This window comes from Amblyomma maculatum, chromosome 7 (assembly GCF_055883805.1).
Source record: "Amblyomma maculatum isolate TAMU_Amacu chromosome 7, ASM5588380v1, whole genome shotgun sequence".
Classification (NCBI taxonomy): domain Eukaryota; kingdom Metazoa; phylum Arthropoda; class Arachnida; order Ixodida; family Ixodidae; genus Amblyomma; species Amblyomma maculatum.
The window spans coordinates 107299141-107316154 of record NC_139350.1 but is presented as its reverse complement, the minus strand read 5'-3'; the positions used below and the strand labels follow the sequence as shown (position 1 = coordinate 107316154).

General features: G+C 41.9%; 2 protein-coding genes across 7 annotated transcripts in view; both read right to left on the bottom strand.

Annotated features, from left to right (window-relative positions):
• LOC146184282 (GDP-fucose protein O-fucosyltransferase 1-like) overlaps positions 1-17014 on the bottom strand; it is a 137259-nt gene that overhangs the window by 65789 nt on the left and 54456 nt on the right. The window lies entirely within an intron of this gene.
• On the bottom strand, positions 611-16977 carry LOC146184283 (peptidyl-prolyl cis-trans isomerase-like 3). 6 transcript variants are annotated; one of them, XM_084609329.1, is made up of 7 exons: positions 16867-16977; positions 16691-16765; positions 13340-13433; positions 11444-11511; positions 8955-9073; positions 5223-5262; positions 611-2298 (listed from the first exon to the last, which is right to left on the bottom strand). In XM_084609329.1, exons 1-7 carry the CDS (start codon positions 16867-16869, stop codon positions 2161-2163), a joined length of 537 nt encoding a protein of 178 aa, XP_084465455.1. In that variant the 5' UTR covers positions 16870-16977; the 3' UTR covers positions 611-2160. The 6 variants fall into 6 exon arrangements, with proteins under 6 accessions (XP_084465455.1, XP_084465454.1, XP_084465459.1 ...); XM_084609328.1 differs by having other exon boundaries at positions 613-2298; positions 5184-5262; XM_084609330.1 differs by lacking the exon at positions 611-2298 and adding an exon at positions 6599-6748 and having other exon boundaries at positions 5120-5262.

The window sequence follows — 17014 nt, the reverse complement described above, 5'->3', positions numbered from 1 at the left end:
TTGTGCTCACCTCCGCGCTATGGGTGCTCACCTTCAAGCTCACTTCCCTGCTTTTTGACAAACTGTAAAAATGTATACAGAAGCATAGAAGGCTTGATCAGCAAACTGTAAAAATGTATACAGAAGCATAGAAGGCTTGATCAGCAGTGCTATCGCACCTACTTCGCATTTGATTAACTATGCAAAACAATTCTTTTTTTCTGTATCCTCATTTGCAGTCTATTTTTGATAGCCTGCATTGTAAGCCTACATGTAATTGATGCGATCGCTATTGACCTGTGTGAGTCAATCATGCCTGTTGCTCATTTACCTGTGTAAATTAAGTTTTGCGGAAGGGTATATGCTTTTTAGTTCATGATTCAAGTAAAAAGAAACAACACGTAGCGCAAAAAAGGCAAGGACTGAGACAGCCGTGTATGTGTCGGTACTTAGACCTTGTTTTTTTTTTTGTTTTTTTTCTGCACTTGCTTATAACTTGTCTAGTGCGCAGCCAATCTTCTAGTACCTGATAATTCTCCGCAAAAATTTGTCTATGGTTTTGAACAATGGTTTCTTGCTTGGCGGCCCCACCCTAAGGGATAGAAAATTAAGCATTAAGTTTTCAAGTTGAATCAGGACTTTATGGGGCTTATTGGGGCATTGCTATTAATCAAACACGCATCGCGAAGGAGCATGAACAAGAATCAACACACAACACAGAACCTTCTTTTTTTTTTTTGAGCACGTTTCTTTGCTTCGTTTTCCGTGAATAAGCTTTTAGGAGGCACATATGCAACTCCAAGCGTCCGCGGCAAACAGTCACAGTGGAGATAACGGAAGGAGGCCAGTTTACACTGTGCGCCATAGATGTCCCATTTTAGGTACCCGTTAACTTGGAGACAAAAAAGTCAGACGATCAGATTCATGCGGCATATACACAAGAGCGGTTTCCCACAGTATGCATGCTACATGATTATATTATCGCCTATGTAACGAAATCACAGACATTCGGAATAATTTGTGTGATGGCCATACCTTTTTAGGCGAACTAGACCACATCAGATGCCAGTCCACTTTTCCTTCAGGCGAGTTTCGAGCACCATGAGATCATTACAGCCTTCTGGTCAGGGAAGTGGACACTTCCATGCCACAGCCCATGTATACGCTCATGGTTTATCGAGGTGACTATAGCTTCGAACGGGGGATGCAATGGTCCGGTGTGTTCAATTTCCCTCTTGCCTTTGCATAATTAATGCCGCTGCCCAGGTTGGCAGCTCGACCATGCCATATGGTCTCGTGACGTCACACTTCCCACGGACAAATCACATGTCCGATGACTTCAATAAGCAAAAGAAAAATAGGCCTTTCAGCGAACAGCAACATTATCTGTTAACTAGACTGCAGAAAGAGGGAGGGGTCGAAGGGCACAGTTGTTCGTCACCTGCCAGAGGAACGATCATTATTTTTCGAGGCTTCAAACATCGATCGATGCCGCCTAACAATGTTTTGCTGACATGGGGTAACTATCTACTCTCATGCAAGCCTGCTACCCGATTGTCACTAGGTCTAGTTTGTTTCGCATCAAAGCCATGGCGGACGGCGCTTTAGAACTGGCCAGCGCAACAACAGATAGTATAAGCATACCACTACCTCACTGTCAACGCTATTACTTTATAATAAAAATAAATATTTCATTGAGTTTAGTGACGCCACAGCAGGGGACTAGGTAAACAAGCTTACATGGGTGAGCCAATCCACACTGGCGGTAGCATGCTATGCGACTGCAAGTAGAAACTGGCTTGTACTGCAGCTGGTACTTCCATAAGCAACTCTGCATGGGTCAGCGATCACCAAGAGGGATTTATTTTATACGTCATTTTATCCCAGGGGTTATTGCTACGGCGAACAGCGAATTTTAGGACTCTTTGCTGGTGCCGGCGTTCGGAATCCACCTTACAGAAGGTGTTGGCGCGGAAGCAGTTTGCAGGACATTCGGCAGCAGATGCTCATTGCTCCTGTTGAATGGCGCCTGCGTGGCCCCGTCTTTGGATGGCTTTCTAACCAGTGGGTTGCAAGTAAGGTTCTTTCAAATGCAACTGCGTTTTGCAAATGCAAATATGTTATGAATAAAATACACTCTCCAGCCTCCACTTGGTTTTTCTTGATGTGGAGACAGCTGGTTCACACCCATTTATGGTCACTATAGTTTTCTTTTGAGAGTACAATCAGCGAGCCAGCGCAGTGCTCCTCTTCCGGATTTCCTCTCAACAACTCTCGGACAGCCCAGGCTCCCGATAACTTGAAGCAGGTGGCGACTAACTGCGTGACAAAACAAAACCGAAAAAAGTAGATATACTTTGAGTGAGAGACGCCGGCCCTATGCTGTGCCAACAACACGACTTTAAAGCATTCCTCAGGATGGCACTCACATCTTCATCTATGCCTTTCTTGCAAAGTTATATCCACTGCGTAAACAAATAAATGTGCAACCGGTGCATTGCACAGAAAATAGTTTAACACAAGCAGGACGTAAGCAACTTGCATCGCAGGCAAAACGATCCCAAGCAAAGTTTCTGCGTACACATATGCTGCTTGCAAACATCAGCTGCACTGAAGTATGCAAGCAGGTTGAAGCCATTCGGATATCACCTGTGCATTCCGTGGCAACCCCATATTAGCGTGGTAAAAGAATAATCTTGAGGTGTTATCCTGAAACATTCTTTTCATGAATAATTGGACGGTTAGAAAAAAAAGCAGCAGAAAAATTTGAAGAGAAGATAACACATTTAGCAGCCACAGAAGCCAGAGCATTTTTGCACCATGGCTGAGGGCGGGGCGAAGTGGAGGGCGCCCTGTTGTGATCGGTGTGAACAGTGGCATATCAACATTGAAATGAAGAAGGGATCGGCCAATAACGGGTTCTTGTGGTTGCGGGCGCCACCAGTCGGCACAGGCGCCGCCAAGAATCGGCGTCGTGTTGTGTGACAAACTAAATACAAGGACTGAGATCGGCCCAAGTGAACCACTCGGTTTGAGGACAGGTGCCGCTTGGCTTTTCTCACGATATGATTGCGTCAAAGCTTATACTTGGCCGAATCGCACGCACACCACATGAACTTCAGCAGATGACACAGCGGGAACAGGCGACACGTCATCACTTTTGGGACCCACGTGACCAAGGTTGCGGCTCTTTTCTGCTTGTTACGTCACAGCACCCAATACCAGCGCTGAGAAACCGAATTTGAAATGCTCGATATAAATAATGAAAAAAATAATCTGCCACACAAATATGAAATTGAGAGCGTGCATCACGTGTCCCGGAGCAGTACTCAGCATTTAAAACAAAGAATATGCCAACCAAAAATAGTGTCTTAACCCATCTGGTAGGCTGGCCCGCCGCGGTGATGCAGTAGTTAAGACTCCCAACTACTGTCCCGGAGTACCCGGGTTCAAACACTGCAGCCAGCGCAGCGTTGTGACAGTGCGTGCCGCGGGCTGCAGGCCGCTGATGTAAGAATCGCCGGCGAAGATGGCGGAGGTCCGAGCGACATATTGAAGCCAGCGGTTCAATGGCGAGAAGTTGGGTGCAGCACAGAATACTTCTATGTCAAACCTGATGTCATGCCCAAACCTGGCAAGCAGAACTGCGGACGCAATACAAGGCCGAGGGGTGCAGGAAATGGACGTTCTCATTATTGTCACAATAGATGTCTCGTACACTGCAGCCAATTTCTGCCCCCCAAATAGGTTTGGCTGCCATGGTGAAGGGGTTTTTGCTATGCAGAGAAGCTGGCTTCCAGATTTTTGCAAAGGGTCCAAAGCATTTGAAAACCGATATACTACAATCAGTATGAACGACAGCAAGCTTAATATGTGTGATGCTTTCTACCATGATGGTATTGATTGGTCAAGGTATTCTGCTGGCACTAATATTGCTTATCATAATAAAGAGCTCATCAATAGTCTTGTCTTCTTTCAATAAGTTGTTCAAAGACTACACAGCATGTCTATGTTAGATCTGGTCATATAAAGAAGCACTGCTGGCGAAATTTAGTGGAATGTCACTGATAGTATTTTAGACCTTAACAGTGCATTATCAGTTAAATTTGTAATGCAACATGCATGCAAGTTTTTTTATTATAGGCAGGTCAAAATTATTTTAATTTTTATGCAGTGTCGTACCATTATGTCAACTCAATGTAGCTGAAGTTCAAAAACATGATTCACACTTGCATTTCTCTTTGTACCTTTAAACCTGAAGAAAACAAATGAATCTAATCCTTGGATTAAGACAAGTATTATTAGAATTCGGTAGATGCAGATGATAGCGATAAATTTCAAGCACTGATTAAACTTGTACTTAGAATCTGTTTTTGTGGTTTGAGTTTTATGAGCTTATTGTTACCTTCACTACTGAATGTTTATTACTTCATTTACAGTTTCCTTTCAATGTTTTCTCTTATGCGATAGCATAGAAGCCTCATTAGAGCAAAAAGCCAGCGACTGCTTAGCATGGTCCAAACAAATGCCGACTGACTACTGCAAAGTGTGTTATCATAACAAGGTCTAACCAACCAGCATGCATCACTCGGAGCCAGGTGTCTGCAGAGCTACCAAACAGCGCGGAGAGGTGGCACAGCTCACAGCTGTCGCGAGCCAGCACATTCGGAACAGCAGTTGTTAGTTGCCTCTCATTGTACAGAATGTCAGCAGTGTTAGGTGTTCGAAACGCCTAGCCATAGCAACAGTGCAAAGGAGATTGAAGTCAAATATTTGAAACACCAAAAGATCAGAAGTGTCAGGCATTTCAGATACCAAGCCAGGACCACTGTAAGGGCAAAGAAGGCTGTAGCCAAACAGCAGAAGAAGTAATGATTAACACATAACAAAATTAAGCGTCTCTAAAAGTGTTCAGGAATTTACTTTGAACACTGCTGACCTCAATCCCATACTGCTACAGCTTCTATAGTGAAGCTAGCAATAATGCTAACAAATAAGTAAAGTAATACATTTCAGTGCCCCGGCTGTATATCAGTACCCGTAATAAGATGCACAAGAAATACTAAACATTGAGTATCAATGCAAGCACATTAAGAAGAGAGCCAAAAAAAACAAAAAAAAAAACAAGAAACCCACAGTCTTTTGATGCCTCATTCCTATTGTGCAAAAGGGTTAGCATGAATAGTGACAGAGTTGAGCTTCACATCACGAAGTGGACGGTAGTTCTTTGGGTTAACAGGAACCTTTTCAAGCTCCTCAAGTGTGTCCATGCCGTCGATGACCCTGAAATATGCAGGAAGTACAAGAAAAAGCTGCAATAAGCTATTTGGGCACAGTTGAACAGTGGCAAAAAGTGTCACTGCCATCTCCATTTAAGAAAGAGAGACAGAAGAACGGAAAGGCAGGGAGGTTAACCAGGCAACGACAAGGTGGCTGCTCTACACTTGGGAAGGGGAACAAAGGAAGAAAAAGGAGTGGAAGAGGGGAATAGGAAGTTAGTTTTGCAAGTGGTATACACAGGTCATCACACTTAGGGACAAAGGACACAATGAAAGTTCGCAACCCTGCTGAACTCAGCCACAAGTCCTTTGAGAACATCAATGGTGCAATCACTGCTCTTGCAATCAGCAAATGAGATGGTTCCACATAAGAGCATACAAACGATGGCTGTTTTAAGCTCTTAAATTTGCTTGATATCATTCAATGTTGTTGCATTGTCCCTGGAATGATCTGGAATTGGTATTGCTCTCTCTGCCACACATTTTTACAAGGTACTGAAAATTTTTGATCACAAAGAGGTGATCTAAAATTCTGAAGAGCTCTGCTGTTCTGGCCAACTTTCGTTACGAAAAAATAAAATACAGTGTGTTTCAGTGAGTGCTTTCAAAATTTACTGAAACTAAAGACTTCAAAATAGACAAAATATATATATTTTAAGGAACAAATTCTTAGCTACGGCAGATGTAATTTATTGTAAAAGCTCTTTTAAATAGATAGCTAATTAACTTTCTTTTTTGGTGATTAGGTTGGTGGTTAGCCCCAATGGGGAGTGATGATGCAGTGCAGCAACTATGGTGCAACTCTCACCCCAGTCCCAACTAACTCTTTAGTTTTTCTTCTTTATATATATTTTTTCACAACTGACTTCTTTCCCATCCTTTTTCAGAAGCCTATTTGTAGAAGCAAACAGCGTTTCTCACAGCATTACCACAAGCTGTGTATTTAGAAGCCTGAATAGATACTACGAAGCAATAATGCCGAACCAAAGTCATCACCATGATACCACCCGAAGATCACAGAGCACCGACTTTACGAGCAAATAATGCTGTTTAAACTGCACAATACCAAATAGGCGTTCAACTAAGCGATAAGTTTAGTTGCCATAACCAAGCATGCCAGAAAACTTGAGTTATTCATCACGAAGCTTGAGTGCACAAGTGAAGCGCATATATTGGCTGTATGATTTAAATCTTTACAAGAAACCAACCAATGCTAGAGGCATGAATAGGGTGAGCATTAAAGTAACACAAGTAGTACCGCGACTCAAAGAGAAGTAGCAGTAACATAATTGTAGTCACAAAGGGACCAACAAAATGTTCATCTAGTAATGAACACTCACACGTGTTATTTAGCGGAGTCGGTTGTCGCTAGTATTGCATTGTTCCAAAGCCCCTGGAAAGGGACAATATTAGATGGCGCAGCTATATGCTGCTTATGCCTGAGCATCTTTACTGGCATACTGCACATTCCTGTTCCAGCATTTCCGAAACTGTGAGCCATGAGAAAGAAGGCACCAGAGGCAAAAAAGAAGCATCGACTTCAGCCATTTGATCAACTGATGATTTTACAACTTTTTAAACAATGTACAAAGCTTACAAAAATACAAGGTGCTGCCTAAAAACAAAATCTTTTAATTTTTTACAATGTGAGCAAGATTTATTTTTTGGCATCAATCGGTGAAAAAAATCAGTTGGAAAGGGAATTATTATAAGAAAATTCTAACGACAAGCAAAAAAAAAAAAAGCCAACAAAATGGAAGTCAAAACATTCTACCAAAATACAAGCTTGCAACACATAAGAATGTGAAGTTTTTCAAGCCTTCTAAACAATGACGTGACTTCTACTAATTTCTTTGATATGGCTTTGTTTTAACCACAGAAAACAAGCAAAGGGGACACGATTTAACATTGTAATGGAACCTCGGGGGCTGTTATCACTGTGATTTCAGCTATAGCTTACAATACATAGACGGTAGATGAAGTTTTGTTTTCCGAAGACAAAACAGCCAAAGATGTCGGCCTCTTATTTCCCAGTGTCAATTTTACATATTTTGTTGAGTTTCAATTTTCAGAAACTTCCTCACACTGCTGCTACAGAAACGGGCAATGTAAGGTGTATCACAAGTGCCATCTATGCATGTGGGAAATTATACTCGTGGCTGTGATTTAATACAAATCGAAGGGCTAATGTTTATAGAAGGGTTTCAGGCAGCAGGCTATGTAGGTACTCCTATCAGCTGCAAAAGTTTACAGGATGCGTGTGGGGAAAAAAAAATTTATTTCAGCGCAGTCACAGAATTGAGCCACCTGAAATGTGCCAAGGTATGATGGGAAGCACATGTTCTATCTGTAGGTAATTAATACCACATGACTGAGTCGTGAGCCAGAGCTACAACACATTATTTTCCCATGAATATGTGTGCAGTAAACTTTTGCAGTCGATTGTACAAAAGTTCGTTAAGAAGGTCTTTATCATATATGCCAGCATTTATTTTCTTTTGTACTGAGAGCAAGGTTGGAGGCAGCTGTATAGTTTAGAAAGCATGTTTTCGGCAGCACCAGAAAAAATTCCAAGATTCATGTGCTGCTCCAGTTGCATGAATTGCTCCTCGATTGAGATCTTTACAACGTCCCATCTTTTTATAGAAAAAATTTCTTTTGAATTTCTTCCATCATTCGTTGCTTCATAGCTGTTTTCATAGCTGGATGGTTGTTTCTTCTGTGGCAGCTGTGGAGTTGGCCTCCTGTTGGCATCAACACCCCTCAGGAGTTTTCTTATTCCATATCTTGATATAGCTGGAAAGTTTCTCTGAACACGCTTTTAGCAGCTGTGTACTTGTAACAAAGCCTATACTGCATGCTCTTGCTTGTGGTACTAACCTGAAATAGGATGCCAAACTACTGTGGCTACAAGAAACCTATCTGTGAGCTGTCTTGCCTTGCTTCGAACCCATTTAAGAAATGACAGCTGTGCTCAACTGGGGAAAATTTCATCACCTCGCCGTTGCGTCCGCATGCGTGCGAACAGATGTGGATTTCATGAAGAAGAAAACAGGAAACCTGGCACTGGGCATGCTGAGCCATTGTTTCGATGAGATATGTCTGAAAATGGAGTGTCCCAATGGGATCACCCCCTGTACCCACCAAACACCCTATCTCAGATCGATTCACAAATCCACCCCGGAAAGAGAGACCAAAATGTCTCCAGTAATTGTAATAGTGGATCACAAAGTGGAGCCACCTAGGTTTCCCTTGCTGTATCGTAGCGTTTGTAATTGCAGTTAACGCACATTGTATTGGTGGATGCTTCCACATTGCGCCGATGGGCCAATGATTCGTTCCACCAACGAAACAGCCAGAAGTCCACCTCAACATCTCCAAACACACAAGGGAAATGAAATCAGCAAAGACCCTCCAGATATTTCAGCTGACAACTTATCTAAGGACGAGTCCAATAAAACAAATTTAGCCTCCAAAAATTATTTTCTTAATCTTTCACCCCTGTGGACACTGCTTCAAGCAAATCAGATTTCTCATTCAAGGTCAAAACATGTGCCTTGGCTGCAATGTTTTTCAGAAATGGCACAAATTGTAGGGCTTCAAGTTGTAGCAGTGGTTTGACAAGACAACAATGCCTGCAGCTTCACCTAAGTAATCCCGTGGATCTGTTCTGGATTAGGTAGATAAGGAGCATACTTTCCAAAGATGGTGTACTTGAGGTCCAAATGTGGCTGCTTGGCATATGTGATGAAGAACTGTGAAGCATTGGTGTTGGGTCCATTGTTTGCCATAGAGACCACTCCCCGCACGCTGTGCTGTAAAGCCAACAAGCAGTCAGACTCTCATCAGGTGCTGGCAGCGCTGACCAGCATTCATCTAGCAATACAGTGTATTGATAGGTTCCACAAGCAAAGACAAGCAATAATCATTACAGAGCTCGAAGGGAAGGAGAGAGTACTCATGTGAAATGCGCAACTTCTGGTGGGTCAAACCCCAAGCACAATGCACCTAGCCTGCTTATGTGCACAACTAATGGAAAATTCTTCACCTAAATGCACATGAGAAAGTTATTTAGCAGCACGCCATAATCCTATAAATTTCACTTAGAAATCACAGAGCCAAGTTTACGAACACTGGGAATGAAATTCAATGCCACCCATTGTCACTGTACAAATGAATCAAGACATCTAAATGTAGGAAATGTACAACCTGTGAGCACAATGCAAACAAAAATTGAACGTTAGATGTGAGGTTTAACATCCTAAAGTGACACGTGGACTATGGAGGATGATGTAGTGAAGGACTCCAGATTAATTCGGACCACCTGGGGTTCCTTAATGTGCACTGCCGTTGTACACAATGCAGACATTTTTGTTTGACACAGCATCCGAGTGCCAAAGCTGCCAGGATTCCATAAATATATAGGAGAAAACATAAACACATTCGTTAGCATTAACGAAAGGGCCGCAGTTATAACAAAGCAGCTCAAAAAGAGAAACTGAATGGGTTGCAAAATACTGCACCAACACAAAATTACGACAATAAACTGGTCCAGAACCTCACCAGAGTGGCTCAGTGGTTGGAGTGCACGACTCCAGGCCCCGAGAATGCGGGTTTGCTTTATGCATTAGGCTCATCAACATGCATATGCTGATGTTTAGCGTACCCCCAAATTCAACATCTTCATGCTCTTTATTCTTCCATGTTGCTGATGGGTTAATGTGCACACTGCATAAAAAAGGCCTTGCACTCAGCTAGACTTCTTCACCTTGCAAATTGTCGACTTGTATCCTGTCAGCATAGCAGCACCATAGATTCCAGCAATATATTTCAGTATATTCTGCTTTATACACATTTTATAATTTTGTTACGATCAGTTGAAGAGGAGCTACCTTCCCCTGCTTGCATTTGATGCATTCATCGTTAAAGGATGAAACAGAGGCTCTGAAAAAGTGTTCGTACGCAGATGTATTCCGGCACAGTGAGCAACTTTTTGCATCGCTGCAACGCATAGTGTAAGTAATCAGTTCCAGGCTCAGTGGTTAAGGTGTGTTTAAGGTGTGTAACTGCTGACTCCCAGAACGCAGGTGCAATCCTGGGCACAGCAGCTGCGTTCAGATAGAGCCTAAAGGTGAAACGCCAGGTGCCCGTATAATAGTGTGCAATGTCGCGGCATGGTAAAGAACCTCAGGTGGTCTCAATTATTTGGAGCCCTCCACTGCAGTGTTTCTCACAGACTGAGTTGCTTTGGGACATTATTGACCGACAAATCAACCTAGATAAAAAAAAAATAAGTTGTCAAGAAACAGCAAATAAATGAGCTTGCAGTAGGGAGGTGCAAACGGCAGTGATGAAGCTGATAATAGGCCTCTTGCAGAAAAATGAAATTTGCAGCACAAGTTTCAGGTTTGTGGAGCAAGCAAATTTAGATTTCCACTGTGATTGCAGTAAAACTAAAAATCATCAGCTCTGCATCCAAGTTTCATCTTTGCTGCACTCTTAAAACCTTCAGGGTGAAAAGTAAGCAAATATATAAATATACACCTACACAAATTGCAAGAACTATATTCTTGACACTAAAGCTCCCAGGTAGAATTTTTTGTCTTTCTTTAATTATACTGAAGATGCATGATGTGGAGAGAGCTCGGGAATGAGAAGCAGCAGCTTGGGCATAAGTTCCCTTAGACATTCCTGCGTGACCCTAGGAGAGCAGAGCTAGCAGAGGAATTCCGCCAAAAAGCGCATATTCGGTTAGATGCACTAGGTTTATTATCTATTCCATTGTGCTCGGCCTTGTGATAGATTTATAAATGCCACATTTAAACAATAAACAGTGAACATACAAAGGCAGCCATTAATATCAAGGAAAGCATAGGGAATTATTTTATGTGTTGATCAAATGTGAAGTAATAATTTAGTCATGAAGATAAACGACTAAAAAGTAGAAACAAGAACAACCACTTCCCACTGGTAAGACACTAGCCTATAACCTCCTAATTTCCCGCCGAGGGCAAGAATAAATTGCGAGGTATTGCAAGAGGCCTCCAACTGCAGTGTGCTCCTTTTGGCTAAGATGAGCTATATGTTAGTACGAGTAACGACAACAAGCACCCAGGCTGCAAAAAATCCCTTACTATAAGTGTAACTTCACAAAGAGAAAAGTTAGTATAACACAGCAATGATACCTTCAGATCATCCCGAAGTTCATCTGCAAACTTGGCTCCCCAAATGCTTTCACCTCCTTTTCCAGTGCCTGAAATGAAGGAGGCAATAAAGCCACACTGCCTTTTTGTCCTGCATACCACATTTCACACAAACGCTACCAATGCTGGTTTTTTTCTCACTGAGTAAAAAACAAAGCTACACAAAAAAAATGACAACATATTTCTTAAACTATGGCCACATTACCAGCTTCCACAGAAGTTACTTACTGAGAAACAACTTCTATAACGAACTAATAAAAAGTTTTCCACCCACACTACTTGATCAATAGGTGGTGGTACTTGACAGTAACTCTGCACAAGAGTATGTATATACGCCGTTTTATAGTTTTTAGACTTCGAGGAATTGGCTTGATTTACTAGTATTCAATTATTTATTAACTGTATTTCCCAACGCATGCCTCACACTTCCGAAATGGTCAAATGCTACAAGTACAGAACTTTTAGTACCCTGGGAGTCATGCAGTTAATCCTTTCACAAGAGTGGTTCTCAAACTGGGACCCAGAGGATTTTCAGAAACAAACAGTGCGAAAGACGGGAAAACACGAACTGGACAAACATGATTTAACAACTAGCTCAACAGTCTACACTACACAATAGTATCAATCTTTTAGGGTTCTCAAAGTTTTCACTCCAAAGTAAAGTTTTCGCTTTTTTATGTTTGGCTGAGAAGAAATGGCAAAGCAATGTGCACGTATGCAGTACCTTCATGAATTGAGCCGTGTATATTCAGTGGCCAGTAAACCACTGTTGAACCAATATAGGAACTGGACTCATATTTACCAATTCTAATTCAACACCCTACTGTAAACTTAAAAAAATAATAATGTTCAGATATCCAGTGTAAAAAAAGCAGCCGCAGAATGAATGGCTCAACTGGTGAAGTGAGCTGGTGCCTTACTTTTTTGTGTCACTCATCAGTGCATGTAAAGAAAGCTTTCTGCAAATAGATAAGCTACTCACAGCTTTCTTGGGGCTCTCAGTCACTTTTATAGCTGGTTAAGAGGTCCCCAACACAATTCACAGCCAAGGATAACCCCACTAAACTGAACTTAACACCTGATGCAATGCATTCTAGGCCAAAAATGTTGCACTGAATAAAGCATGAGTTCAATTTAGCCCCCAACAAATATATGTGCAGTAGAACTCACTAACACAAGGCATTCTAAACCTCAATGCAATTGCCTGACAGCTGGCATCATGTAAATAGCATGTGTCTGCCTCAAATTTGCACCACGGTCTTGGCATCCACTGTCTGACAGATCCCATCTAGAATGTTTTCACAATTCCTCTCAAACAAAAGCAAGCTTACAGTGCTCTGATACAGTCAACAATCTAGACAACTGTGTGGAAAAAAGATGCGCACTAACAAGGCATAGGTTCTGAACCTTTGGCTAGCAGTCATAGTCATTTGGGATAAGCTGCAAGACTAGCAATAAGGAAACATGCGCAGTCTTAAATGAGAACATAGAGAGCATCACGCTGCTTGAGAAAGAAATGGCTTTTGTAACCAACAATCTCTTCTGTTCTCATGTTCCAAGTTGCATTACCACAAAAAATTGGTGGCTCATCCAGTGAATCCCTCCACAATTCACAAAGGAAGTATATGGCAGCAAAACAGCAAATGATAATTTAATGTGATTAGAGCATGCATGAATAGAATTCACCTGACCTTTCATGGCAGTGGTAAGGCATTCATGATGGCAAATGCAGCCTTTCACAACGAATGAATCGTACGACTGGAAAGCTTTTTTTTTTCATGCACTGTTTTCATGAATACACTTCGCTTGAATGAGAAGGCCACACCTTAGTGACGTTTGCATCTACGAGAGGCAAAGGCCTTGTTTTTGAAAGTTCACCTGTGGGGTCGCCGGTCTGTACCATGAAGCCCTTGATGTTCCGATGAAAGAGGCAGCCATTGTAATAGTCTGAAGCACAAAGTGCCATGAAGTTCTGCAAGACACAGGTGGTCAAAGACAAAATTCCTGTCATATATGCATTTATGTTCCTGCCTTTGCCACAAAAGCGATGAAACGAATTAGTCGACACCTTCCACAACAGCATCTACTCTAGAGCTTCATAATGCAATGAGACGGCCCCCTCGTGCAACGATCTCAGCACTGATAGATTTTTATGAGCCAAAGCAGCACTGTGAGTTGCAAGGAATGCCATTGGTAATGGTTTCCAGATTAATTTCGGCGAAATGGAGTTTTTTACTGTGTTCAAAATTCTTGGGATGCGGGCATTTTGTATTGCAGCTGCACTAAAATAGAGCTGAGATCGAACTCCTCTATCCCCAACTACACATCAACACATGCCACTAAACTATGTTCACTATGTTCTAAAGGACGTACACCCCAAAACACTTTCCTTTCCTACAGGCCTGAAGTTTTCAACCAATAGACCACCATAGCAATTTGATAAAGTAATGTTAGCTCCATAAGTGGAAAGACATTACATAATGGTGCTACTATAAAGTAGGGGTGTCAAACACGCAGGCCTGTCGAACATGACCCCAAATTTTGGCTTTTGTTCCAAAAGTGCATACAAGCTTCATGAGACAGTTTCACCGTCAAACTTGTTTAGCAAATAAATTCAACATCAGCTGCCTTCAATTATGAAGCGCCGGTCAACCTATTCTATTTTTCATCTCCAAGTATTTATTTCTTTTCCTTTCAAGTACAAGCGACTGTGACATTAACCGTTGTATCCTTTCAGCACCTTTCTCTGAGCCATCCTGAACGGACAAACGTCCGTTGTTTAGGTAGAAGGCAGCATGCACTGCTTTAAATTTCTACAGAGAATGAGAGAGAGTGGTCTGAGAACGAGAATCTTCCGTTAATGTTTATTTCATTGTTATTTATTGCTTCTGTTCTTTTTTTTTCCAGCTTCTGGCGTGCAAGGGATGAAATTTTGTCAGCACGGCCCATGTAGCATTACGAGTTTGAGAGCCCTGAGACAGATGATAGAAGTCACCACCACGCTACAGCTGATGATCCCATGGATGGCAAACACTGCTCTTGTAAGGTGGTGCAAGATACATATAACAATGGTGGGATTATAGTGAAACTTATTTGTTTGGCAAATAAATTTCTATTCATAAGATCTGAGGCAATATTCATAAAGTTGTAAAGAGTGTCCAAATTCACACAATTTGCTGATTTGAAAGAGTTGGCCAGTATGTCTAGCAGATGTAACATTTGCTGCTGCAATTTCATAGCAAAGCAGCAGGGGAAAAAAAAAAAGAAGAAAAAAAAAGAAACGATGCACCAGAGCCCTATAAATTTTGTACGGCAAGTTTGACATTCGGAATGTGTAGCTAGGCTTACTTGTTAAAACACAACTTGGCACTGGACGTCAATGGGAGCATGGCTGCACTGTTGCCATAGCAAAGTGTGTTAGTTGAAACCATCTACAGATAGCTTGTGCACTTAATCCCACAGGTGCCATGATGAACTATACATAGCTTTGATTGTGCAAGTAAATTATACAAACAGGAAGCTTCTCACTGTGCTTCTGGTTCATCAGCATTACGGTTGTCATGGCGTTTGAAGTTACGCATGGGAGGAATTGTATGCAGTAGCTGGCGATGGCAATTACAACAATAATGTTAACAGCTGTTATGCTCAGCATGTGCGAACACCTTACATACATACTGTAATCCTGCTTTGGGATGTTAGCAAGGTGTGGGAAGAAACGTATACATAGTAATGCTATGGCAAAAAGTGCAAATTAAATGTACGAGTTGAGGAAAGAGAAATTTAAAAGTATAAAATGCAACTAGAAATATGTAAGGTACAAACAGCAGAAATAAAAAAAGCTGGTTTTTGGCTTGTATGATTTGTAAGATGGTATGTCCTATTTCCCTCTCCAAAAGCTGGGGAAAGTGAGTAATGCAACTATTTGAGAGACAGAGGCCCGTATTCCGAGTTTGATTCGTTATTGAAGTGTCGCTATCTCATGTGACCTCGAATCATCTGATTGGTCGAAACACCTGAACCGGGTGTTGCCACTGCAAAACCGGAAGAGGTGGCAACATCATGTTCCGCCGTTTCCACCAATCAGATGACTCAAAATCGGGGAGATAGTGACATTTTCGATAACAACGCAAACTTGAAATACGGGCCAGAGTGCGACTGCATGTGGTGGTGGAAGGTAAAAGAAAATATTTTAATTTCATATCCTGTCCCCGTTAAATTATTATTAGACGTTACATCCCCCCCCCCCCCCCCTCTCTCGACAGCACTGAACGTACGGTTTGATAGCAAATCATGAAAAACTCCTCCTTGGTCCGTAAGCAAACTCAGATTGCCACATAAAAAGGGTGCCCCCTGAGTGGCAGAGACAAGTGATCAGACTAAACGAAGTTATATAAGGCGGGGACCCTCTCCTCTCTCCATTTCAGTTAGCTTGCTTCATAGGTATCGCTCAAATTTACATTATATGTGGTTCCATAGATTCAGCACGTCAGAATTAATGGGCCCCCCCTCCCTATCTCTTGGAGATGCCGTATCGGGTTGCAGCTTCCTTAGCCCCCTACTTAATCCAGCAGCATTACTGATTACAGCAGCATTTCCTAAAATAGACAAAGCATTTTTTTCACATGGGATAAGATGCACAAAAGTAATTGAGTGTTTGAAGCTCTCTTGAAAAAAATATATATATATATTCTTTCAACCGAAGGTCCTTATACTGCGTTATTTCGGGCAGTGTAAGCTTGTTAGTAATGTAATCAAACTGTAGATTGTATTTTCTTATTAATTCTTATAAACATTGTTTTCTTTCAGTTAATTTTAATCTGCTACATGCATAACCTTTCGCAAAGAACTGTTCAACACAGCCGAAGTCATGCACTATCACGAGCAGCAAACATTGACCACCTCACGGTTATTTTTGTGGCGACTGCGCAACGGCCGTGCAGCTGTCGTTATTACATAACTTACACAAAAGCGTGAGAGCCAATATCTACGAACTATCTTGCTCCGGCCGACTCCCAGCATACGCTAAAATTATTCGCCGGCGAATGCCAAAATACACGAAGCTGTGTGCGTCGTTTTTCATCACTGTTTTTTACCTTTTAGCGTAGCCTTTTTTTTTTTTCTTTAGTGAGTTCTCAGCATACTCTACAACCTTCACCTCGAAACACATGCCAAGCACATCACTAAAAAGTTATCAAAGGCTAAACGCTCTGCCTGTTTTTGAAAACCTACCTCTGCTGCCTTCGGACATGACTCGCAGAACAGCTCTATCTTTATGTCACCAAGATCTGTGTGCAGTGTGACTGACTGTAATGAAAGAACGAAACGAACACTCAGACTTCACGCTTTCAAAATTACACACGAACGAAAGAGTTTGCAGGCTACTTTGTACCGCTTAAATTACGCACCATACTTCAGCGTGCATGCGGACCCCTCCGGAAATAACACGTTTGAGCGCATGCGCTAGAGAAAGCGGCGAGAAAAACTCGCTAGTAAAAAAATACTTTTCTTTTTCTGTGCGTGCCTTCGTTTTAAAGGTGTTTTAAAAAAAGTTTC